The sequence below is a fragment of the Balaenoptera physalus genome, assembly GCF_965194825.1.
Source record: "Balaenoptera physalus genome assembly, chromosome: 1".
In the NCBI taxonomy this organism is placed as follows: domain Eukaryota; kingdom Metazoa; phylum Chordata; class Mammalia; order Artiodactyla; family Balaenopteridae; genus Balaenoptera; species Balaenoptera physalus.
Window position 1 is genome coordinate 195,411,769 of NC_138882.1, and position 23,953 is coordinate 195,435,721.

General features: G+C 53.8%; 2 protein-coding genes across 10 annotated transcripts in view; one reads left to right on the plus strand and one right to left on the minus strand.

Annotated features, from left to right (window-relative positions):
- The window catches only part of PRKCZ (protein kinase C zeta), a 164,459-nt gene extending 149,339 nt beyond the window's left edge, over positions 1–15,120 (minus strand). Inside the window, exon 1 of the mRNA XM_082417924.1 lies at positions 15,103–15,120. The gene's annotated coding sequence lies outside the window, so the exon portion shown is untranslated. The remainder of the gene's footprint in view (positions 1–15,102) is intronic.
- Positions 1–23,953, plus strand: part of CFAP74 (cilia and flagella associated protein 74) — an 80,549-nt gene that overhangs the window by 15,984 nt on the left and 40,612 nt on the right. For 5 of the 9 annotated variants that reach the window (XM_082417615.1, XM_082417621.1, XM_082417617.1 and 2 more), the window contains exons 2-16: positions 5,155–5,237; positions 5,841–5,925; positions 6,002–6,142; positions 6,430–6,528; positions 7,326–7,430; positions 10,704–10,850; positions 11,566–11,676; positions 12,043–12,145; positions 12,560–12,717; positions 13,700–13,901; positions 14,919–15,074; positions 16,025–16,258; positions 16,577–16,695; positions 20,859–20,925; positions 21,318–21,407. In XM_082417615.1, the coding sequence (XP_082273741.1) occupies positions 5,174–5,237; positions 5,841–5,925; positions 6,002–6,142; positions 6,430–6,528; positions 7,326–7,430; positions 10,704–10,850; positions 11,566–11,676; positions 12,043–12,145; positions 12,560–12,717; positions 13,700–13,901; positions 14,919–15,074; positions 16,025–16,258; positions 16,577–16,695; positions 20,859–20,925; positions 21,318–21,407 (1,881 nt within the window). In that variant the 5' untranslated portion in view covers positions 5,155–5,173. Of the gene's footprint in view, positions 1–1,877; positions 5,238–5,840; positions 5,926–6,001; positions 6,143–6,429; positions 6,529–7,325; positions 7,518–10,703; positions 10,851–11,565; positions 11,677–12,042; positions 12,146–12,559; positions 12,718–13,699; positions 13,902–14,918; positions 15,075–16,024; positions 16,259–16,576; positions 16,696–20,858; positions 20,926–21,317; positions 21,408–23,953 lie in introns of those variants that run through there. The other 4 variants (XM_082417619.1, XM_082417620.1, XM_082417616.1 and 1 more) reach the window with 3 other exon arrangements.

A 23,953-nucleotide genomic window follows, 5' to 3' on the forward strand; every position in this document is an offset into this window, starting at 1 on the left:
TTTTGTTTGTGATTTCCTTTGTTGTGCAAAAGCTTTGAAGTTTAACTAGGTCCCATTTGTTTATTTTGTTTTTATTTTCATTACTCTAGGAGGTGGAAGCAAAAAGATATTGCTACAATTTATGTCAAAGGGTGTCCTGCCTATGTTTTCCTCTAAGAGTTTTATAGTATCTGGTCTTACATTTAGGTCTTTAATCCATTTTGAGTGTATTTTTATGTATGGTATTAGAGAATGTTCTAATTTCATTATTTTACATGTAGCTGTTCAGTTTTCCCAGCACCACTTAATAAAGAGACTGTCTTTTCTGCATGGTATATTTTTGCCTCCTTTGTTGTAGATTCATTGACTGTAAGCGTGTGGACTTATTTCTGGGCTTTCTGTCCTGTTCCATTGATCTATATTTCTGGTTGTGACTTCTTTTTCACTTCTGATTTTCTAGATTTGGGCCCTCTCTCTTCTTCTCTTCATGAGTTGGGCTAAAGGTTTATCAATTTTGTTTATCTTTTCAAAGAACCAGCTCTTAGTTTCATTGATCTTTCTGATTGTTTTTTAAAGTCTCTATTTAATTTATTTCTGCTCTGATCTTTATGATTTCTTTCCTTCTACTAACTTTGAGTTTTGTTTGTTCTGCTTTCTCTACTTAGGGTTAGGCTTTAGGTGTGCGGTTAGGTTGTTTATTTGAGATTTTTCTTGTTTCCTAAGGTGAGCTTGTATTGCTATAAACTTCCTTCTTAGAACTGCTTTTGCTGCATCCCAGATTTTGGATTCTTTGCTTTTCATTTTCATTTGTGTCAGGTATTCTTTTAATTTCTTCTTTGATTTCTTCAGTGATCCATTGGTTGCTTGGTAGCATATTGTTTAGCCTCCACATGTTTGTGTTTCTTGCAGTTTTTTTCTTGTAGTTGATTTTTAGTCTCATAGCATTGTGATCATAAAAGATGCCTAATATGATTTCAGTTTTCTTAAATTTACTGAGACTTATTTTGTGGCCTAGCATGTGATCTGTCCTGGAGAATGTTTCATGTATACTTGAAAAGAATGTGTATTTGCTGTTTTGGGATGGAATGTTCTAGATAGATCAATTAATGTGGTCTAATGTGTCATTTAAGGCCAGTGTTTCCTTATTGATTTTCTGTCTAGATAATCTGTCCATTGATGTAAATGGCCTGGGAGTCCTGAAGTCAGCCCACTGGTGGGTAGGGCCAGGGTCCAGGGGGTCCTGTGGCTGGTACTGCCCGCTAGTGGGTGATGCTGGTCCTGGGGCTGGCGCTGGGCAGTGGTGAGCGGGACTGGGTCCTGGGCCCTCAGGTGGACAGCGCGAGGTCCTGGGGCGGCTGTGGGCTCAGGGAGTCTTAAGGCAGCCAGCCTGCTGGCAGGTGGGGCTATGCCCCTGCCCAGCTAGCTGCTTGGCCTGAGGCATCCCCGTACTGGTGCCTACAGGCTGGTATGCAGGGCAGGTCCCGGCACTAATAAGCCAGAGAGAGGATTCTGAAATGGCGCTTGCAGCACCAGTGTCCTTGTGTTAGAACGAGCTGCCCCCAAAATAGCTGCCACCAGTGACTGTGTCCCCAGGACGAGCTGCCCTTGCCCGCAGCCTCTCCAGGAGGCTCCCCGAGATCAGCAGGTGGGTCTGACCCAGGCTCCTCTCAATTTCCTGCTTTTGTCCTGGGCCCTGAGCACGTGAGATTTTGTGTCCTTTAAGAGCGGCGTCTCTATTTCGCACAGCCCTCTGGCTCCCCTGGAAGGAAGCCCCGCTCGCCTTCAGAGCCAGATGTTCTTTGGGCTCGACTTCCTGGTGCAGGGCCCCCAGGCTGGGGAGCCTGACATGGGGCTCAGAGCCCTGACTCCTTGGGGTGAACCTCTGCGGTTGTGATTATCGTCCCGTGCGCAGCTTACCCACCTGGGAGTTTGGGTCTTGACTACACTGCGGCTCCGCCCCTCCTGCCCAGCCCATTGTGAGTCCTCCTGTACATCTTCAGTTGTAGACAGTCTTTTCTTTTAAGCTTCTGGTCTTTCTCGTCACTAGTTGCTCTGTGAATAGGGTGATTCTCTTTGTGTCCATGGGAGAATGTGAGCTCAGGGGTCTTCCTACTCCCCCATCTTGGCTGCTTTTCTCTATTTGTTATTGATTTGGGCTGATTAATTTGTTCAGAGAATAAGCTTTGTATGATTTTAGTTATCTGAAATTTGTTGAGTCCTGCTTTGGGGCCAGTAGATAGTTTTTGTAAATATTCTGTGTAATGGTTTAAGGGAGCACTTAAATTTCCATAGTTGCTTTTGTTCTATGTATGTCTGTGGGGTTCAGTTTGTTAATGATGTTGTTTAAATGTGTGTCATTAATGACTTATTTTATCTGGTTTTGTTGTCAGTTCCTGAGAGAGGTGTGTTAAAATCTCCCACTAGGGTTTGTACTTTTGACTCTTTCTCCTTGTTCTGCCAATCTTTGCTTTGTTTATTTAGTGGCTATGCATTTGAATACAAGTGGATTTACCACTGTTGTATCTTCCTGGTGAGCTGAGCATCTGGTGATGACCTGACCCTCTTACTGCTGTTACTGCTTTTTGCCTAAAGTATTTTTGTCTGTTTCTAGACAACGTCAGCAGCTTCCTGTTACAGTTTCTATACAGGGCGTCTTTGTCTGACTTTGAAAATGCAGTGCTTCTGTACGTTATTGCTTTAGAATTCTCTTTTAAATAGTAAAAAGTGGGCTTCCCTGGTGGCACAGTGGTTAAGAATCCGCCTGCCAATGCAGGGGACACGGGTTTGAGCCCTGGTCCGGGAAGATCCCACATGCTGCAGAGCAACTAACCCCGTGCACCACAACTACTGAGCCTGCGCTCTAGAGTCCGTGAGCCACAACTACTGAGCCCACGTGCCACAACTACTGAAGCCCGCGCGCCTAGAGCCCGTGCTCCACAACAAGAGAAGCCACCGCAATGAGAAGCCTGCGCACCTCAATGAAGAGTAGCCCCTGCTCTCCGTGACTAGAGAAAGCCCGCGCGCAGCAACGAAGACCCAATGCAGCCAAAAATAAATAAATTTTTAAAAAATAAAAAATAAATAGTAAAAAGTTAGATTTTTGTTGTTTTTGTTGTTGGTGGTTTTTTTTAATCTAATTTGATAAGACACTTTTCTTTAGCTTGGTCACTTCATCTATTTGTATTCTTGTCTTCACTTAGATTTTGACCTGATAATTTCATAATGTCAATTCTTCAAGACCCTTAAGACAATTAAAATACAATTTTTCCAGCATTTTTGGTTATTTGCACGCTGGCCAGCCAATTCTCAAACAGAAGGTCCACGTGCTTCTTAAGCACATTTTAGCAAATCTCTGTGTTTGATCCCACTTCACCCGCACGTCAGAGGCGCCCGGCTCCTGACCCCCAGGTTGTGCGATGCCCGCAGGGCCTTGGAGCCCCTCACTGCACGTCCTTCCACACGCTGGCTCCTGTTGTGTTCCCACTGTTCTTCTCGCGTCTGCCTCATCCTTGTAGACTCGTGTCCTGAAAACACTGAATCCTGCCATGGTTGTTCTAGTGAGGATTTGAAGGGGATCAGGGAACCCCTGTCTGGAACCACCGTCTTCAGCTGGACATTCAGAGCGTGTGTGGTTTGATGTTGTCGCTGCAGGTGGAGCTGTGTGAGACGTCCCTCCTCTTAGCAGAGTGTGACCCACGGGGGGGCGTCGGTTACACTGTGTTTTATACACGACGTGATGAGCGCATGGAACTCACGAGCCCAGGGCAGGACAGGCTGGACCACTTTGTAAGCATCTTCTGAAAGCCCCGCATCCACCATCCGCAGGCTGGTAGACTAATAGGTGTCTTCAATTGGGAGGAATATTGTTGGTATTTTACAAGATGCCTCAAAATTCTGCCTCTCAGGGCTTTAATGCACAAAGGGGTTTTTTGTAGCATTTAAAAAATAAATGACTGGCATTGATTTATTAATGATTTATCAAGGAAACATTATTAGGCTTTGAAAATATTTTTCAGTGACTTATTCTGGAGCAGTTGCTAAATTCAGCAATGAAAACAAACTGGTCTACAATTTCAGCACCTCGTCCATAATATCAACATTTAATATCAACATTGGTACCAAGTTCTACACAGGCAGCTCCCAATGTTCCCGAAATGATTATCAAACTGTAATGAATATTCTGAAACCCCTTAGGAGTTGTCTCTGGACTCTGTGCCCGCGTTTTATTGAGATAACGTGTACACGCTGTAACATGCACACAGATTAAATGTCCACTAGTGTGAGTTTGACACTTGTGTACACCTGTGTAGCCACCACCCAAAACCAGATGCAGACCGTTTCCGTCCTCCCCCCAGTTCCTCATAGCACCCCCCCCGTCCCCATCCCCCGCCTCTAGCCCAGAATCTGCGTCTCATTCCTGTCGTCGCCCTTTAGTCCTGCCTGTTCTGGGGCTTCACACGTGCTCTTCTGTGTCTGGCTTCCTGCACTTAACACGGTGTTTCTGAGGTTCATGGTGGTGCTCTGTGCATCAGACTTCGCTCTCTTTATCACTATTATTCCTTTGTATGAATGTGCCAGAATCTGTTTCTCAGAATCAGTTCTCATCATGATGGACATTTGGATTGTTTCCAGTTTGGGGCTGTTGTGAATAAGGTTGCTGTGATCATTCCTGTACAAGTTTTTTTGTGGACATACTTCTGTTTCTCTTGGGTAGATACCTCACGGTAGGATTTCTGGGTCCTATGGTTAGTATATGTTGATAGCATCTAGTGTTATGGTTTAGCATTTGGTGTTTTTGATTTGGGGTGTTCTAACAGGTGTGTAGTAGTGTCTGGTTATGGTTTTGATTTGATTCCCTGGTGACTAATGATGTTTACAAAGTTCCATGAGCCTATGGTCATTCGTGCATCTTCTTTTGTCGTGTCTGTTCTAAAATTTTTGTCCCTTTTCAATTGGGGTTTGGACTTTCTATTGCTGTTATTTAGGAGTTCTTTATATATAATCTGAGTACAAGACCTTTGTTACATATATGTACTGCAAATATTTTTTCAGATTCTGTGGCCTCTCTTCATTTTCTTAATGTCTTTTTACAAGAGAAATTGTTAACTCTTATGAAATCCGGTTTTTTAGGGTTTTTTTTAATGTGTCATCTATGTTTTGTAAAAATTTTTGTAGCTAATTTCTGCCTCCCAAGATGGAAGAAGGTGCCAGCCTGTTCCCTAAGAAGCTTTTGGACGACGCCCCCCTTGTGGAGGATGGTAATTAAGAAAGGTCTTTTCACAGATAAGACACGTTTCAACCCACAGAAGACAAACGATGTGCTTAATAGTTGCCCTTTAATTTCCTTTTTTCAGAGAGACTACATCTTTTAAACTCAGATTTTTTTTCTCAAAAAGGTAGCTTATATTATTCCGTGTTTAATCAGAAGAAAGAGCCACGTGGCTGCGACTTTGAAGTTCAGTGGCTGACTGTAGTTCCCCAGTTTTTTGTTATTGCTTAAAATGGCGATAATGACCCTGTTGTATGTAGCATGAAGGGCCTGGTTTACGAGCAGGCAGCTGGATTTCACGTCTGCCTCTGACGAGTCTGCCGTGATATCTCGTCATGTGGCCTTTAGAAAACTCCACTCTACGCTCATGAAACAAGGGTGGGAAAGACAATAGCGTTTTGCTATTATTATGAAAATAGTTTTGACTTTGCAGACCCCTTGGAAGGGTTCCCTGGGCCACACTTTGAGAACCACTGCTCTGAGCCGCCATCGCATCATTGCCCAGTTTGCGTGTGTCAGGATTTACCCTGGAACTTCAGGCTTGAAGGTCTCCATCTGCTTTCTGTTGTTTTAACTCTCACTCTATTTCTAGAAACAGATGAACTGGAGGATCCGGAGTTTGTGCTGGGCTCTGTCCCTGGGGAGGCTGAGAACAAGGCGGACCCAGGAAGCTCCTGGTAATTAACCCGGGAGAGGGGGAGGGGCAGGACGCGCTCCCCACGCGATGGCAGCGGGGGTCCTTTCTGCGTTAAGTCCAGGGAAAGAGCAGAACGCAGACAAGAGGAAGCAGAGACCAGCCGTCCAGGACAGAACGCAGGCCTCACTCCTGCGGAGGGACTTGAGCCACCTGGACCAGCTGCATGAAGAGAAAGACCTTTTCATTCAGAAAACGAGGTGAGTGGGGCGGGCCGGGCTCTGGCCGGGGCCCATCTGTGCGGGGTTCCCCGCCCTCCACTCCTGTCCGATTGGCGGCGACACTGCAGTGTGTTCTCTAATGTCTGCGAAGAAAAGTTTCAAACACAGAAAAGTTGAAACTTGAAAGCAAATTGATGACATCACGAAACTTTACTCAGAAACGCTTGAGATGCCCACAGGAGAGCCTGTGCCGGCTGCCGGCCCCGCCCCGATCGGAGGGCCTGGGGTGCAGGGAGCCCTTTACCGATGCCGGCGCCAACTTTCAGGGCAGAGCTGCGTGCTTGCCGCCGGAGGACGGGGCTCCTCGCCAGGCAGCAGGAGAGCGTGGCGGCCGACCTGGCCGCGGAGAGAGCCGCCGGCAACACGTAGGTCGGAGGTGGGGCCCTGGGGCCGGCGGGCGCGGGGGGTGGACCCACTTCCCGGCCGTGTGGGAATCGGGCAACCCAAGTGGACATCAGGGACCAGGTGGCCACGAGTCAGGAGGGGCGGTCACTTCGAGGCAGGTGGCCAGGGGAGGCCTCCCTGAGGAGGGGATCTGCAGGCTGGGACGTGAGTGGTAGGAACAGCGGCACAATGGCTGGGGTGGGGCGGTGAGCGCAGGGCCCGGGGCAGCAGGCGAGGACGCCAGGCCACGTGCCTGCAGAGCAGAGCCCTCTGGTCAGTGTCCCCCGAGGCCGTTCTCCGAGAGATGCCCCGCCCGCTCCTGCCCTTAGAGGGGTGTCTTGGGGGGCGGTGCACCTCTCTGTTCATCTGAGCGCCCCCACGAAGTGGCTACACCTCAGAGTGTAACTGGCTTGGGTGACCAGGAGGGCAGGGGGAGAGGAAGTAGGAGATCTCAGAGTGGGCTCAGCCAGGAGGGTCTCTCAGTGGCTTTTTGGCCCCCGAGATGCTTCTAGTCGTTAGGTGAGTGTGCTGGGTCCTTCCTGAGGGGCTGGCAACCAGGGGGCCGGCTCCCCATCCTTGTAAGAATGAGAGGCCAGTGGAGAGGGGGCGGGAGGGGGCGGGAGCGGGGTCAGATCAACGAAGTGGGCCCAGGAGAAGCCTTCCTTCGGCCACAACCCTGCCCTCCCAGTCGGCCAGTTTAGAGGAAAAGTCAGGCGAAGGCGTCGCTGAGCCTGAAGGCCGGCAGCCCCTGAGACCCTGACCCACTTGCCCTCTGCAGGGCAGCCGTGGGTCGCCTCGAGGCAGCGTCCCAGCGCCTGTGCTCAGAGCTGGGGAACGAGAGGGACCTGCAGGCGAAGATGACGGCCGTGCTGCAGGAGAGCGTGTAAGTCCAGGCCGTCGAGCAGGGACGGGTTTGAAGATGAAGAGTGACATTTTGTGCTTGACTTTCAAGCTGCCTAAAAATTGAAAGGTAGCTGAGACTTTCCATTGTTTAAGTGTTTTGCGCGTTCTCCATGTTTGTCTGAGTTCTCAGGAACTGTGAAATCAGCTTCTTTTTCCTTTTTTCCTGCTCTTTGAGCCTCCATAGAACGACCAGCACGATTTTTAAAAGAGCTTTACACCTTTTCTGCGAGCATTCCCCCCACCCCGGCAAGGAGACGGCTGCGCTGTGTCGAATCCTGTACGCGGAGCTTGTCTTGGCAGCTTCCTCTCTGCACCAGCCGGCACCGGGCTGGTCCGCACCAGCGCCGCGAAGCCCCCGGGGCCCTGCCTGTGTCGGATCACTGTATGGTCCATTTAGGTTTTTTTAAAACTTGTAAATTTTGAAACAATTTCAAGTTCACAGAAGAGTTGCAGAAATAGCACCAAGAACCCCCGGTGTCCCCTTGCTCTCCCCACCATCCCGGTGACACTTCACACCTGGGGGGGTTGCATGGGGTCGCCCCACCTCCAGTAGGAAAGACCCTCAGTCTTCCCGTGACGCTCATGACCTTGACGGTTTTGAAGCATCCGGGACAGGAAAGGTCCCCCAAGTTGCCTTTGTGTGATGTTTCCTCGGGGCGGTGGTCTAGAATCCCCCACGTGCTGCCCGCCCACGAGGCTCACGATGGCCACCGGTCCCATTTCCAGTGGGGGAACTTTGGTCACTTGATCGAGATGGGGTGTGCAGGGTTTCTTTTTTGGTTTTAAAGTTTACACATTTTTTAAAATTATTTATTTATTTATTTGGCTGCGCTGGGTCTTAGTTGCGGCATGTGGGATCTAGTTCCCCGACCAGGGATCGAACCCAGGCCCCCTGCATTGGGAGCGCAGAGTCTTAACCACTGGACCACCAGGGAAGTCCCTAAAGTTTACACTTTTTAAAAAAAATATTTATTTTATTTATTTATTTAGGCTGCACCAGGTCTAAGTTGCAGCATGTGAGATCTTTAGTTGCAGCATGCATGTGGGATCTAGTTCCCTGACCAGGGATCGAACCCGGGCCCCCTGCATTGGGAGCACAGAGTCTTACCCACTGGACCACCAGGGAAGTCCCATGCAGGGTTTCTTCAATGCAGAGTCACGCTTTTGCTTTGGAAACTAACATGGAATTTGTGGTACATACTGTGAGACTGGAAGACCCCATCCTCATCCCTTTCACGCTCTGGTGTTTGCATTTATTGATGCTTCTCGCTTGAATCAGTTATGCTGATGGTCGCCAAAGGGCGATTTTCTAACTCCGTAATTCCTTCTAAATGTACGAGTTAGCGTCCCGCTGTAAAGAACAGCGCGCTCTTCCCCGTGTTTCTCCATGTGTCAGTGTAGACTCTTCGACTTCTGCTCTACGCAGTGGGTTATAACCTGCTCCATCATTTTTTAAAAATTTATTTATTTATTTATTTTCGGCTGCGTTGGGTCTCCGTTGCTGTGCACGGGCTTTCTCTAGTTTCTGCGAGCGGGGGCTACTCTTCGTTGCGGTGCCGTGGGCTGCTCATTGCAGTGGCTTCTCTTGTTGCGGAGCACGGGCTCTAGGTGCGTGGGCTCAGTAGTGTGGCACGCGGGCTCAGTAGTTGTGGCTTGCGGGCTCCAGAGCGCAGGCTCAGTAGTTGTGGCACACGAGCTTAGTTGCTCCACAGCATGTGGGATCTTCCCGGAGCAGGGCTCGAACCCGTGTCCCCTGCATTGGCAGGCGGATTCTTAACCACTGCGCCACCAGGGAAGCCCCATCATCATTATTTATTTTGATGCTCCAGTCACCCCCAGTTGGGCCAGTAGCACCTCTTTCAAGCAGGCTCCCTGTGGTTCTTCGAGTGCTTTCTGGGGTAACAACGTGTTCCTAGCCCACTTGTTTCCTGTCCGCCCCAGTCCCGGACCTAGCCGGTTGTCCACGGAGCCTTGGTTTCTCACAGGGGAGAGTGGTGTTTAGGGACCTAGGGCTGGGCGCCAGGTGGACCCACTGGGAAGCATGTGCACGTCTCTGTGTGTCTGCGTTAGAACCAGGAGTTGACACCCGTGATTCCAGCTCCAGCAGAACCAGAGGTGCGCCCTCATCTCCCCTGTCTGATGGGACACCTCTTCTCCGACAGTTGGAACCTGTCTCTCATTACCTTCAGTGTTTTCGCTCGCTTCTCCTCCCGCCAAGTACCAGTCTGCTGACCCTGCCCCGCTGCGGCCGGCCCTGACCCCCCCTAGCCCACCTGCCTGCCCTTCCTCATGTGGGCGTGGCTGCTGCCCATTTACTTTCTTTTTAATCAGCTTTATTTAGGTCTAATTTACATGCAGGAAAATGCATGTCAAACGTCCCTTGTGCGTCCTGTCCATCAGCAGTGCTGGCCCCAGGCGACCGCGGGTGTCCTCTGCCCCTTAGTGTTAAGTGTGCAGACCCTGCAGTGTTTACTCCCCGTGCCCGTCTCCTCCATGCCACACAGCAGCCATGAGAGGCATTCATGTCCTCGTGCGTGGCCGGTATCTCCCTTCATGGCCGTAGAGTCCACTGCTGTCCGCTTCACCCCTGAGCAGGGCAGCCCGGGGGTCTCACTGGCTCCCGTTGGAAGCCCACCCGGTTCCCATTCCTAGTCAACATCCCCTTGGACAGCGTAGTGACCCCTTGAACCTATTCTCGGGGGGACGTGCCTTCAGGGCCCTCCTATGTTACTGCCAGAGTCTGTGTGCCCAGGCTCAAGGGCACCCCAGGCCGCAGGGACGTCGATGAGTCCCCCCAAGTGTGGGCTGAGGGCAGGCGGGCCACGCAGCAGGCATCTGCTGTCCCCAAGGGCTTCCTTCAGGGGCACGTGTGAACTTGGGGCTCGGTGGCTTAGACGGCGTCACTCACGGTCACTGAGCACCTGCTGAGTGCCAGACCCCGACGTAACCATGTAGGGTCAGCAGTGAGTAAAACACTTGGAGTCCCTGCCTCGGGGAGCCTGTTTTCACGGGAATGAGAGGCACGTAAGCAAAGCATGAAGCTCGTGGCGGGTGCCATGTGGCACGGTCACTGCGTCCCTGGGCCCAGAGAGCAGGGCTGCAGGGGCAGAGCACGGCGGTGTTGCGGGAGACAAGGGGCCTGGGTGTTGGTCAGACTCGGTGGCGGATCCCTGGAGTGGACGCTGCGCGGGGGGCGTGGCCCGGCTCTCCAGCCCCTGTGCCAGCGTAAACAGAAGCGCCTCCCGTTTGCAAGGAGCGCCATGTGGCACAACGAGATCCAGGAGAGGCAGCTGGAGGACGCCCGCAAGTCGGCCCGAGCGGAGGCCCCGGCTGCCAGGAGGTGCCTCCCGGAGAGGGGGGCCTCGGCGAGGGCAGAGCGGAACCGGCTGCTGAGGGTGCGGTAGGTCCAGGCCTGGGGCCCCCGGGCCCACGCCTGCGCCCCACCCGGCCCACGCCTGCGACCACCCCCAGGCCCATGCCTGCGACCCCCCACCGGCCCACGCCTGCCGCCCCCCCACCGCCCACGCCTGCGACACCCCCCCGGCCCACGCCTGCGACCCCCACCCGGCCCATGCCTGCGACCCCCCCGGCCCACGCCTGCGACCCCCCTCCCAGCCCACGCCTGCGCCCCTGCCCACCCAGCCCCAGCCTGGGCAGAGTGGCTTGGGCCACGCTCGCTCCCTGACCTGATGGCCGCTTCCCTCCTGGACGCCCCGCCCTCTTCCCAGCTCTGGCCGCTCCTTATGGCCTGTCCTCCTGAGGCCCCGACACCGCCCGTTCGCCGCGGGCAGCTGCTTCTGAGGGCGGGGCAGGTGGACCAGGTGTGCTGCAGGCCTCCCCACCCCCCCAGGGGCCCTCCCGCCCTCGCCCCCCGCACGGGGTCCTCACAGGCCCTCCTGCTCCCACTCCCCACCTCGTCCAACCCGTTGCCAGATCTTCCTGCTGCTTCCGTGGGATCCGAGCCTGTGGACACGCACAGGGTCCCCACGGCCCCGCCCCCTACCAGGCACAGCGCAGGGCCCTCCCTCCTCATGCACTTGGCCCTGGTCCCGGGCCCTCTGCGGCCGAGCCTGCACAGGACGTGTCCCTGTTCCCGCTGCCCCGTGTCCCTGCAGGAGATCCGTGTGCCTGCAGAAGGAGCGCGGGCTCAGGCACCAGAAGCTGGTGGAAGCCGCCCAGAAGAACCATCGGAAGGCCGTGCAGTTCCTGAAGGCCTCCCTGGGGAGGTACAGCTGCTCTCTTCTCTCCGCGGCTCTCCTCCTGCCCCTCCCCTCACCCCCACCCCCACCCCCGCCCACACGGGGAAGACCTGAGAAAGTGGATCAGTTGCCTTCGCTTTGAAATTCTCCGATTTTATCATGGAGCCCGTCACCTCATCACCCAGAAGGAATAAGTGTGTGTCTTCAGTTTTGAGCTGATGGCCGTTGTTTTCAGACGAGGACTCCAGTCTAGAGAACCGGGTTTCACGTTTCCTCGCGGTTCACGCGCAGCCCCGCTCTCTCCCACTTGCCTTTAACGTCACCGCGCTTGGCTGCTTCCTTGCGGCTCCTCCCACCCGGTGCCCGCGGGGCATGACCAGGTCCTCCCGCCAGGGTCCGCCAGCAGCAGCGGGAAGAGGCGCGGGAGGCCCGCGAGCGCATGCGCAGGCGCAGGGACGCCGTGCTGGCCCTGAAGAACAGCATCTCCGCCAGCCGGGTAGGACTGGCCCCACCTGCCGACCCCCTCAGGACGCGCCCACCTGCCCTTGGACAGGCTCCCGCGCTGCAGGGGGACCCGGGCTCGGCTCGGCGAGTGCTGGAGCCCTGGGCCTTCCCCGGGGAAGTGATACCCCCCCGGGGCCTGGGGCGCAGTTAGACCAGGGAAGCGGGAGGGATGCGCAGGGAGCCGCCAGTCCAGTGGAGACGGCGGGGCTCTGGCCTCGGGAAACCCCTGAGGATTTGGGGAGGGGGCAGCTGCAGGAGGCGGGTGCAGGTGGGAGCCGTGGTGATTTCCACAAACGTTGACCTCCGGCGTCTCTGGTACGATTTGAGGGCACCCAGCCCACAGAAAGCTCCATTGTGCACGCGCACACCTGCGGAGGCTGGCACCTCCGTGTTCTCTATTCCCAAGGAGACACTCCGGAAATTTCAAGCATGGGGCCAAGCCAAGGCAGAGCTGGCGGAACAGAAGGCCCAGGCCGAGAAGGAGGTGATTCTGGCCCAAGGTGGGGACGCTTTCAAGCACTTTTGCCATCAACGCCGGCGCCAGGAGCTGGAGGCCCAGAACCGGTGAGGGCCCGGCGGGGCGGCATCCCAGAGCGGTGGGCGGGTGTGTCTGTCACAACCTGCGGCGAGGCTGCCTCTCTCCCTGGGCCTCCCCCTCCCCCCCCACCCCATCCTGCAAGCCCCGCCCTCCACACCCTGCTCTCCAACACCCAGCAGGTGGGACCTCTCCTGGGTCTCAGGCACAGCCCCCACTGCCTCTGCTGCCCCGGGCATCCCCCACCCGTCGCCTCCTCCCTCCCAGAGGCTGCTGGCAGCCGGGGCTCACTTTCTGGGCTCCCCCAAACCGGGGCTCAGTGCTGCCTCAGTCTGCGCTGCACCCCGTCATCCCCTAAGATCCCCTTGGCCTGCAAGTTCCCCGTTCTCAGCTCCCCAGGCTGCAGCCGACCTGAGAGACAGGGGTCACCCCGGGGGCTTCTCAAGATGCAAGAGTGAGGTGGCCGCCTCTCCCGCCTCAGCCCAGCCTTGCACACAAGGTTCTGTCACTTCCTCTTCATCCTGGAGGGCCTGTCCCTTCCCCCACGAGCAGCCCCGCCCATCATGGTCACTGTCAGCACCTGCCCAGGTGTGGCCGCCCGGTCCTGTCACTGGGGAGTCGCGGTGCCCTAAGTGCCAGCCCCGACGTTGGGTCATCGCCTGCCCGCAGGGGTCCCGGGGGCACCTCCTCCTGCCTCGGAGCCCTTAGTCCTGGCAGGTGGGAGGCGCCAGCAAGGAGCAGCGGGCATGACTGACTGAGTGACCGGCCTCCAGCCCTGAGGCTGCCCTGGTCTGAGCCTCAGGGCGCCCAGCGGCGCCTGGGAACCCGGAGCGGGGGACGCGGCAGCTCACGGGGTCGAGGCTTGTGGCGGGGACGGCGCTGGGCCGGAGGTTCGCGTCCCGGCTCTCTGGCCCGGCCGCCCTCCTGGGCTCCCTCCGTCGGCTCCTGCGGGCCGAGCCTCTCGGGGTCCGGGCGCCGCTGGCTGTCAGCCCAGACGGCGTTTTCCCGCAGCGCCTTCGCGGAGGAGCAGAAGCTCAGGAAGCACGAGATTGTGCGTCGGATCTTGAAGGAGGAGGCGGAGGAGGGCAGGAGGAAGCAGCGGCCCTCGCCCCCCAGACCCGCGGGCCGGCCGATCCTGAGGGCCCGGACCTGGAGCTACGTGGCCGCCTTCCATGCCGGGAAGAGCACGGCGGGCCCGCCCTGCTGCCCCCCGGTGAGCGGACGCCCCTGCTACGCTGGACCGCACCGGCCAGCGCAGATCAGGACCACGGACAGCGCTCCGGCCCCTCCGCCCCTTCACCCGGGCGCAGGCACAGCCTGCGGTCGCCGGGCGGCCCCAGCCCCGGTGCACGTGTTCGATGTCCCTCGCGTCTCCCCCCTGGTCTCTGGAGCCTTGCCTGCCTGGGGACGCAGCCCCCCACCGCCACATGTCCCCTGAACAGGATTGTCTTGGGCCACCTTACCTGTCCTCAGATGCCAGAGCCAGGCTGGTGACCAAAGGCCCATCACGGCCCAGGGGAGACGTGTGCCCCCGTCCACCCCCAACGCATGTTCGCCCCGGAGCCGGGCTGCCTCCCTCCATTCCCGCACTCAGTCCTCACATAGAGGGCCGGCCCTGTGCCGGTCGTCCCGTAGGTGACCTGCTTACCTGTCCCTGAGGGCGTGGGGTAGGGACGTCGGGACCCCATCCTGAGCCCGGCAGCCCTTCTACTTCTGCCCTGTGCGCCCCCAGCCTGAAGGCCCAGGTCGCTGGCTCCAGCAATGCGCCGCCAGCCGCGACCCCCAGGCTGCTTCGTGGGTGGCCCCCGAAGCCGCGCCTCTCTGTCCCCTCACCCCCAGCCGTGCTCCTGCCCTTCTCCGCGTGGGGCCTTTCTCACGCCTGCAGCAACATCGCCCTCCGTCCTTGTCCCTGTGCCAGCCTGATGTCCCCAGAAGGAGGCCCCGTCTGGCCCTAGAGCAGCTGAGGGTCCATGAAGGGGATTCCGGCGTATCCATAAGTCAGTGTTTTGTGGCTCTTGTGGGCATTGGAGACCAGGCTTTCACGATGTGTAGAGACACTCATGCTGTAAATAGAAGTTGCAAACCCGTGTGTGCTCTGGTCTCTGAGTGCAGGTGGGGCTGTGTTGTCTGCCAAGGCCCTGGAGTCCCGAGGGTTCGTACTTTCTTCCTCCCGGTCAGTACAATCTCTGTTTTCTAGAATAAGCTGTTGCGTTCCTCTCCCCACCTCCAGGAGGGCAGGTCTGCGTTACCCCAAGCCTCTCTGCTGGTGAAGGCCGTGTCCAGCGAGTCTGTCCAGGCGGACGGGGGGAGCCTTGGCCGGGCGGAGGAGACACTAGCTCGGCCGGAGATCCCCGGGCTCTGGAAGGAGGACTACACGCCGTACCAGGTAGCCCCTCGGACACGCGGCCACATCTTTCCATCCGTCTCCCGCGTCTCCTCCCTGTCCTGGCGACCGTGGCGGCCCCCCTCGCGGGGGCTGCTCTGCGGTTCCTCCCAGCCACCTCCCTCCCAAACAACCACAGGGCCAGTGGTGGCCACACACAGAGGGATGCAGGCAGGGGGCTTGAGGGGTGGGGGCCGAGGCCTAATTCTCCAGCTTACTACTGGGAAGTGTGTTGCTAGAAAAAGGCATGAGTTCCAGAGCACTGGTCGTCCTGGTTCTAAAAGGGCAGGCACAGCTCTGGGAGCCGAGAAGTTAGCGAGTGTCCACTGCACGTGGCAGGACACAGGCTCTGGCTCTGTCCCTGCACTGGTCAGCCAAGGCCCGCAGCCACCTGGGAGGACATCGCCCGCCCTTGGTCTGTGTACAAGTTGGTTCCCATTGCTCTGAGGGCAAAGCCATTTTGGTTCCGCTGGTTCTGAGGAGGCCTGCCGCTGCTCTGCTCAGGCCTGGCCACTCCCTGGGGACCACCGGTCAGCAGGCCGGCTCCCACCCAGGAGAGCGAGGCAGGAGGATGCCAGCCCCTGGGCCAGCAGGGGCACCGGGAGCCAGGGCCCCAGGGGGTCCCTCTTCAAGTCACTAAGCCAGTCAGGGAGGCATCTTTATTTTTGCCACTGAAAAAATGTTGCTTCCTGTAGAGCTTTTCAAGAACTTTCTCTTGGCCTGATTTTAAAATCTGGAAAATGCCCCTTTGCCATTATTTCCTGGAAATCCGCCGGATCTTGGATGGTCCTGCTCGGCCCCTTGTTTCTCCCCTGACCCTGCCATACCCACTCCCCCGCCTTGCTGGTGTGCCCACCCCGCCTCGGGCATCGCACGTTCACCCCACCCCACCCCGGCCCCGTGTGGCCGTGGTGGCCCCCAGCTCCGGGCTGTCCATTTCCTTTACTCCCCAGCTGACCTCAGAGAGGCCTGGGGGGGCTCCCGAGCCGGCCACTGTCCCCGCAAAACCGCAGGTGCCCAAGGAGGACATGGACCAGAAGCCCGCGGGCGGAACGAAGATGGACAAGGACGTCCTGGCGCGCACCGTGCAGCGGCTGCGCAGCGGGGTGATCCACAAGCAGGTGGCGTCCAGGCGCGAGTTCAGAGGGTGTCCCTTCAACAGCAAGCCCAAGCTCATCCACTTCAAGGTGAGCCCAGGGTCCTCGCCTGGGGCTGAGGGGACGGGGCCCGGTCTCGCACGAGGGGTCAGACACCAGCCCCAGGAGGGCGATCGTCCTGGGGGGCTGGGATGTCACACCTTCTTGGTCCCTCTGGAGGAACCAGGCGCCACCCGACCCTTTGCTGGGGGACCCCCACCCGCTGGTCCCCAGGAAGCCGCTTCCTGCCCGAGGCGGGGGTCCTACGAGACCATGGAGGGTGTCCCCATCTCCCAGGCGGGGATGTCAGGTGCCGAGAAGCATCCGCCAGAAAACTTGGAGCAGTAACTTTTTATCTGCTTTTCCTAGGACTTTGATATCGGCAAAGTGTACAAGAAAAAGATCACGCTGATTAACGCCACCTACACGATTAACTACTGCAAGCTGGTGGGCGTGGAGGAGAACCTCGGGGACTTCATCCACATCGAGTACTAGGGGGTCGGGGGGGGAGGCGGGCGGCACATCGGGGCGGGTGCTTCAGTCCCTGCAACTGTTATCAGAGCCTTTTTATTTGACCCACATTTTGGGCACAAAACCTTCAGCTTGGGTCCCCGTGGGCATTTTGTAAAGTGGCTCCTCAGCCTTCCTGAGACCAGCCCAGGTTTCCCTGATAAATGGCTTGATGTTTTCCCCTTCATTGTGTTTTGAGGTTGACCACTCTGGGTAAGATTTCCCTGGAGGGCCGTGTGCCTTTTCAAGGTGAAGAAAAAAGCCATCTTTTATTTCGGGACTGTGTACTTGAACTCTGTATTTAAATTTTTTTTTCTTTTTTTTTAATTGTATCCAATAATTCTTTTCTTTTTTTTTAATTTTTATTTATTTATTTATTTATGGCTGTGTTGGGTCTTCGTTTCTGTGCGAGGGCTTTCTCTAGGTGCGGCAAGTGGGGGCCGCTCTTCATCGCGGTGCGCGGGCCTCTCATTATCGCGGCCTTTCTTGTTGCGGAGCACAGGCTCCAGACGCGCAGGCTCAGTAATTGTGGCTCACGGGCCCAGTTGCTCCGCGGCATGTGGGATTTTCCCAGACCAGGGCTCGAACCCGTGTCCCCTGCATTGGCAGGCAGATTCTCAACCACTGCACCACCAGGGAAGCCCCTCTTTTTTTTTTTTAATTGGAGTAAAATTGCTTTACAATGTTGTGTTAGTTTCCACTATACAATGAGGCGAATCAGCTGTATGTCTATATACATCCCCTCCCTCTTGGACCTCCCTCCCACCCCCCCACCATCCCACCCATCTAGGTCGTCACAGAGCACCGAGCTGAGCTCCCTGTGCTGTACATCAGGTTCCCACTAGCCATCTATTTTACACATGGTAGTGTATTTATGTCAAACCTAATATCCCAATTCGTCCCACCCTCCCCTTCCCCCCACTGTGTCCACATGTCTGTTCTCTACATCTGCGTCTCTATTCCTGCCCTGTAAATAGGTTCACCTGTACCATTTTTCTAGATTCCATATATATGCATTAATATACGGTATTTGTTTTTCTCTTTCTGACTTCACCCTGTATGACAGACTCTAGGTCCATCCACATCTCTACAAATGACCCAGTTTCGTTCCTTTTTGTGGCTAAGTAATATTCCATTGTATATATGTACCACATCTTCTTTATCCATTCATCTGTCTATGGACATTTAGGTTGGTTCCATGACCTGGCTATTGTAAATAGTGCTGCAATGAACATTGGGGTACATGTGTCCTTTAGAATTATGGTTTTCTCAGGGTATATGCCCAGTAGTGGGATTGCTAGGTCATATGGTAATTCTATTTTTAGTTTTTTAAGAAACCTCCATACTGTTCTCCATAGTGGCTGTATCAATTTACATTCCCACCAACAGTGCAAGAGGATTCCCTTTTCTCCACATCCTCTTCAGTATTTGTTGTTTGTAGATTTTCTGATGATGCCCATTCTGACCAGTGTGAGGTGATACCTCATTGTAGTTTTGATTTGCATTTCTCTAATAATTAGCGATGTTGAGAATCTTTTCATGTACCTCTTGGCCATCTGTTGTGTCTTCTTTGGTGAAATGTCTATTTAGGTCTTCCAGATGCCCATTCTGACCAGTGTGAGGTGATACCTCATTGTAGTTTTGATTTGCATTTCTCTAATAATTAGTGATGTTGAGAATCTTTTCATGTACCTCTTGGCCATCTGTTATGTCTTCTTTGGTGAAATGTCTATTTAGGTCTTCCACCCATTTTTTATTTGGGTTGTTTGTATTTTTTGGTATTGAGCTCCACAAGCTGTTTGTATATTTTGGAGATTAATCCTTTGTCCGTTGCTTCATTTGCAAATATTTTCTCCCATTCTGAGGGTTGTCTTTTCATCTTGTTTATGGTTTCCTTTGCTGTGCAAAAGCTTTTAAGTTTAATTAGTTCCCATTTGTTTATTTCTGTTATTTTCATTACTCTAGGAGGTGGGTCAAATGTATTTAAATTTTTACTCTGTTCCAGTGTTTCAGTTTTCTTCCTTTGAGACCCCACTGATATCTGACTTGGGCCCTCTTTTGTGTCTGATTTTCTTTCTGGTCCCTGTAATCCTTCCTTCTTTCCTATTTTGTTTTTCCCTCATTATTCTTGTAACAACCGTTGCTGTGTCTTCTGCGGGACCCTCTTCTCTTCTGCTCCTTGAGCATTTTGCCCTTCCCGTTAAGAGTTTTTTCTCCTCCCCGTCCTGCTTTCTCCAGCTTCTGTCGTCAGTTTGGAGGTCCTGGGGGCTCTTGAGTTTCCAGTTCTGCACGGCTCCTGCTCTGAGCGCTGCAGCCTCCAAGGCCCTGCCCTCTGCCCCCAGGGGCCTTCCCGGGGCTGCTCCCTGAGTCCACGTCACTGACCACAGCTCTGGTCAGCCTCCCCGAGTAGGACACGCTGTCCCGTTCCGTGCCGACTGTGGCCCGGACGCAGGATCTGCAGAGGCTCACGTGTTTATCGCCCGCCCACGTGTTCTCCGCCTTCCAGGCATGCTGACAGCGGGGGGGGGGGGGGGGGGGGGGGGGCGGCTTTCCTGTGTTGCTAGTTCTTCCTGTTGAGCTGCGGGTTTCTGGAGGAGTCGGCAGAGGCCCAGAGTCGGGTGGTCACTGTCACCTAGGCCACCCTGAGGCGCCCCTCCCCAAGCCTGGAGCAAGAATTTTTTATCGGCAGCATTTCCTCTGACACTTTGAGGACCTTACTCCCCTGTCTCCCGTTTTCTGCTGTGGCTGTTCCGTCCGATCCCCTGTCTTTGTGGGTTATCGAGCTGTTTCCTCAGGTTGCCGTGAGCTTGCCCTCCCCTTGGGGTCCTGCGTGTCTACCACAGTGTGTCTGGTGTGGACTGATCTTTCCTAGGGCTGCTTAGAACTCCCTGTGCTTCCCAATTGGAGGGTTCAGCTCTTTGAACAGCTGTGGACACTTCTCTGCCCTGTCCCTTCAGGTGTCGCCTACCTCCCACCCTCACAGACCTCCCCTGTGCTCCGATTCAAACCCTGTCTATTCTGTGCCCCCACACCTCCTGACGCCTGTCTCACATCCCCCCCGCCCCATCATCTCCCTGAGCAGGTTTCTCAGTGTTTCCTGGGGTCTGTCCCTCTGTTGACTACTTCTCTCCTTGGTCGTACCTAATCGGCTGTTGAAATTGCTTATTATGTGTCTAATTTCAGTTGCCGTATTTCTCATTTCTGAAAATTCTAAGTTCTTTTTCAGATCAGCTGGTATTTCTTGTTCTTTTCTCACGCCTGTAATTCTCTGCGTCTTTCTACTGCCTGACGTCCTTGGAGTCTGGCCCTGCTCCTCGCCGTGTTTCGTGCTGGTCTGTGTGCGGACTTTGAAATCTGGGTTCTGATCTTCCCACGGCTGAGACTCCATCCTCGGGACTCTGTTAGTCTGACATCAAAATGCTTCCCTCCCAATCCGAGGAGTTTTGGATTTGCTTCTGCCTGGTGCCACGGGGACGCTGCCAGCCAGGGACAGATTTTTGTATTAAATTTTTAGCTTGTGTATTTCTATACAAAGTACAATAGGTAAAATCCAACCTTGTGAAAATGGACTTTGTGTTAGAAATTTTGTGGGGGCTTCTTTTTCTCACCCAAATCCAGACCAAGTCCCTCCAAGTGTCCCTGGGAAAGTGGGGCTGTTTCCTGGGTCTTTCACTGAAAGTGGGGCTCAGAGGGCTCCAGCTGAATGCAGGGCCCACAGTCCCAGCTCCCTGCCTGTCTCACACACCTGACCTTGATCCTAAAACCCTAGATCCTTGGTTCAGGCCTGGCACGTGTCCTCGGGGGAACTGTGACCACTGCTCACCCCAGAGCATCTGTCCCTCTGGAGTTGGCCCCTGGGAACTTGCCTCCTTCCTCCCTCCCTCCCTTCCTCCTCCCTCCCCCTCTCCCCCTTCCTTCCTTCCCTCAGCCCTTCACTCACACAACCGGCACTCAGATGTTCCTTGAGCATCTCCTGTGAATTGAGTCCCGGCGAGGCAGCAGGGGCTCGGCACCCAGGACAGGCGAGACGGAGGGTCCCAAAGCCACGCCGGGGCGCCGGCTCTTTGGACAGTGGCTTCCAGCTGGGCTGGCTCCACAAAGGCAGGACGCTCACCTCCTGCCTTCATCCTTGTGCCTGCAGCTTTGACCCCCCTGGTCCCATGTCAGCCGGCATGTCCTGTGAAGTGTTTGTCACCTTCAAGCCCATGGTGAGTGTTGAGCCCAACACCAAGCCGTGGAAAAGGGGATTTTCTCACCCTGTCGCAAGAGGGTGGTGGGTGGAATCGGGGTCTCTGCTGCCCGCCAGGCTCCGCAGAGTGATGTGATGGAGGAGGGACACACCTCAGAAGGGGTCACGCAGGCCCCCGTTTGGCTGTTTTATGCCCAAAACATATTGGAATGTTCCTCAATGCTAGCAGGATGACAAGGCGGCTCCTCTGCGTCGCTGGCTGGCAGGTGTGACCGCTCGCGCTAGCGGGTCGAGTGCGGCGCGCTCCGTGGACCCCTCCCTCAGGCGGGGGGGTCGTGGCTGTGACCACGGACAGCACATGTCACTGCGGAAAGCTGCAAACGTGGGTGGTTGGGTGGTTTTATTTTTTAGGTAAACAAAGATCTGGAAGGAAATGTCTCGTTTCTGGCTCAGACGGGCAGGTTTTCTGTTCCACTGAAATGTTCAGCGAAGAAATGCTCCGTGAGTTCTCGCCAAGCCTCCGGGTTTGGAGGGTGGGCGGCTGGAGACTGAGGCGTCCAGTCTGGGGAGGTGGGCACCCGCGGCAATGCTGGAAATGTCCAGGCGAGTCCTGCGCTGGGTGGAGCCCAGATTGCAGACACCCCGGGTCAGAGGAGACCCTGCTCCTCCTGAAAGCTCTGTGGGGTCCCTTTGATTCCTTTCTTTTTTTGAGCTATAGTCGCCATGCTGCATCTTACATCCCCAGACCTTATAACTGAAGTTTGTGCCTTTGGACCCCCTTCACCCATTTTGCCCACCCCCACCCCTGCCTCTGGGAACCACCATCTGTTTTTGTATCTGTGAGTTCCATGTTTTTTAGATTCCACATGTAAGTGCGATCATACAGTATCTGTCTTTGCTGCCTGACTTATTTCACTTAGCTCAGTGCCATCCAGGTTGTCGCAAATAGCAAGGTTTCCTTTTTAATGGCTGAATAACGTTCCATTTTATATGTACCACATTTTCTTTATCCATCCATCCATCAATGGCCACTTAGGTTGCTTGCATGTCTTGGCTTTTGTAAATAGTGCTTCAGTGAACATGGGCATGCAGACAACTCTTCTTTTTTTTTTTTTTTAAAGAAATTCACATTCTTTTATTTATTTATTTATGACTGTGTTGAGTCTTCGTTTCTGTGCGAGGGCTTTCTCTAGTTGCGGCAAGTGAGGACCACTCTTCATCACGGTGCGCGGGCCTCTCACCATCACGGCCTCTCTTGTTGGCAGAGCACAGGCTCCAGACGCGCAGGCTCAGTAATTGTGGCTCACGGGCCCAGTTGCTCCGTGGCATGTGGGATCTTCCCAGACCAGGGCTCGAACCCATGTCCCCCGCATTGGCAGGCAGACTCTCAACCACTGTGCCACCAGGGAAGCCCTGGGACAACTCTTCTGGTGATACCAATTTCATGCCTTTGGATAAATACCCAGAAGTGGAATTGCTGGATCATATGGTAATTCTACTTTTAATTTTTTGAGGAACCTCCATACTGTTTTCCGTAGTAGTTGCACTAACTACATTCCCACCAACAGTGCACGAGGGTTCCCTTTTCTCCACGTCCTCGCCAACACTTGTTATTTTTTTCTTTTTGATAACAGCTATTCCAACGGTATAAGGTGATATCCCGTTGTGGTTTTGATTTGCATTTCCCTGATGATTAGTGATATTGAGCACCTTTCATGTACCTGTTGGCCATTTGGATGTCTTCTTTGGAAAAATATCTATTCAGTTCCTCTGCCCATTTGTAAATCAGATTGTTTGGTTTTTTTTTTTTTTTTTGGTTTTTTTTTTGCTATTCAGTTGTGTGAGTCCTTCGTATATTTTGGATATTAACCCTTTATCAGGTGTGTGATTTGTAAATATTTTCTCCCGTTCCATAGGTTTCCTTTTCATTTCGTTGGTGATTTCCTTTGCTGTGCAGAGTTGATTTTTCCTTTTAATTAAGAAAAATTTCAAAGTAATGAAGAGTAGAAAGAATAGTACAATGTATATCCATATACCCACTTCCAGAGTCCAATCATTGTCAACATTTGCCGCACTTGCTTCAGCTGTCTACCTGTCTGTTTTTGCTGGCCCATTTCAAAGTGAATTAGCAATATCACAACGCTCAACACCCATCCTTATAAAATGTCAGCATGCATCCAGAATAAAATTAACCACATTCCTAGCTATCACCTATCACCCAGTGCACATTCAAATGTACTGAAATGTCCCCAAACCAGCTTTTATAACTGTGAGTTTTTAAGCTGGAATACAGTCAAGCTCACACATTGCATTTGATTATTAGGTTCTTAAGTCTCTTTTTTTCAGGCTTTAGTTGTGGTAAAATACACATAGCATAGAATATACCATCTTAACCATTTTTAAGTGCACAGTTCAGGGGTAGTAAATACTTTCACACTGTTGTGCAGCCCTCACCAGAACTCTTCGTTTTGCAAAACCGAAGCTCTGTCCCCATTAAACACTCCCTCCAGCCCCTGGCGACCTCCATTCTGCTTTCTGTCTCTACAAATTTCATGACTCTAAGTACCTTACATAAGTGGAATCACATGGTATTTTCCCTTTTGTGACCAGCTTACTTCACTGAGCACAGTGCCCTCAAGGTCCATCCGTGGTGTAGTCTGTGTCAGAATTTCCTTCCTTTTTCAGGCTGATTGCTATGGAGGGCTTTGCTTCTGTCATTTTGCTATTTGTTTTCATTGTCGTATAGCTCTTTTGTCCCTCATTTCCTGCTCTACTGTCTTCTTTATGTTTAGTTGATTTTATGCAGTGAAGTGTTTAAATTCCTTTCTCATCTCCTTTTATGTATTTTCTTTGTGGTTCCCATGAGGATTGCATTTAACGTCCTAGAGTTGTAACGGTCTGATTTGGGTTTGTATTAGCTGACCTCGATAGCTTACGAAAACTCTTCTCCTTTACAGCTTTGCTCCCACTCTGCACAGTCGTTAATGTCACAAAATTACATTTGTATAACTTGTGTGTCCAGTAACACGAACTAAAATTTTTAAATG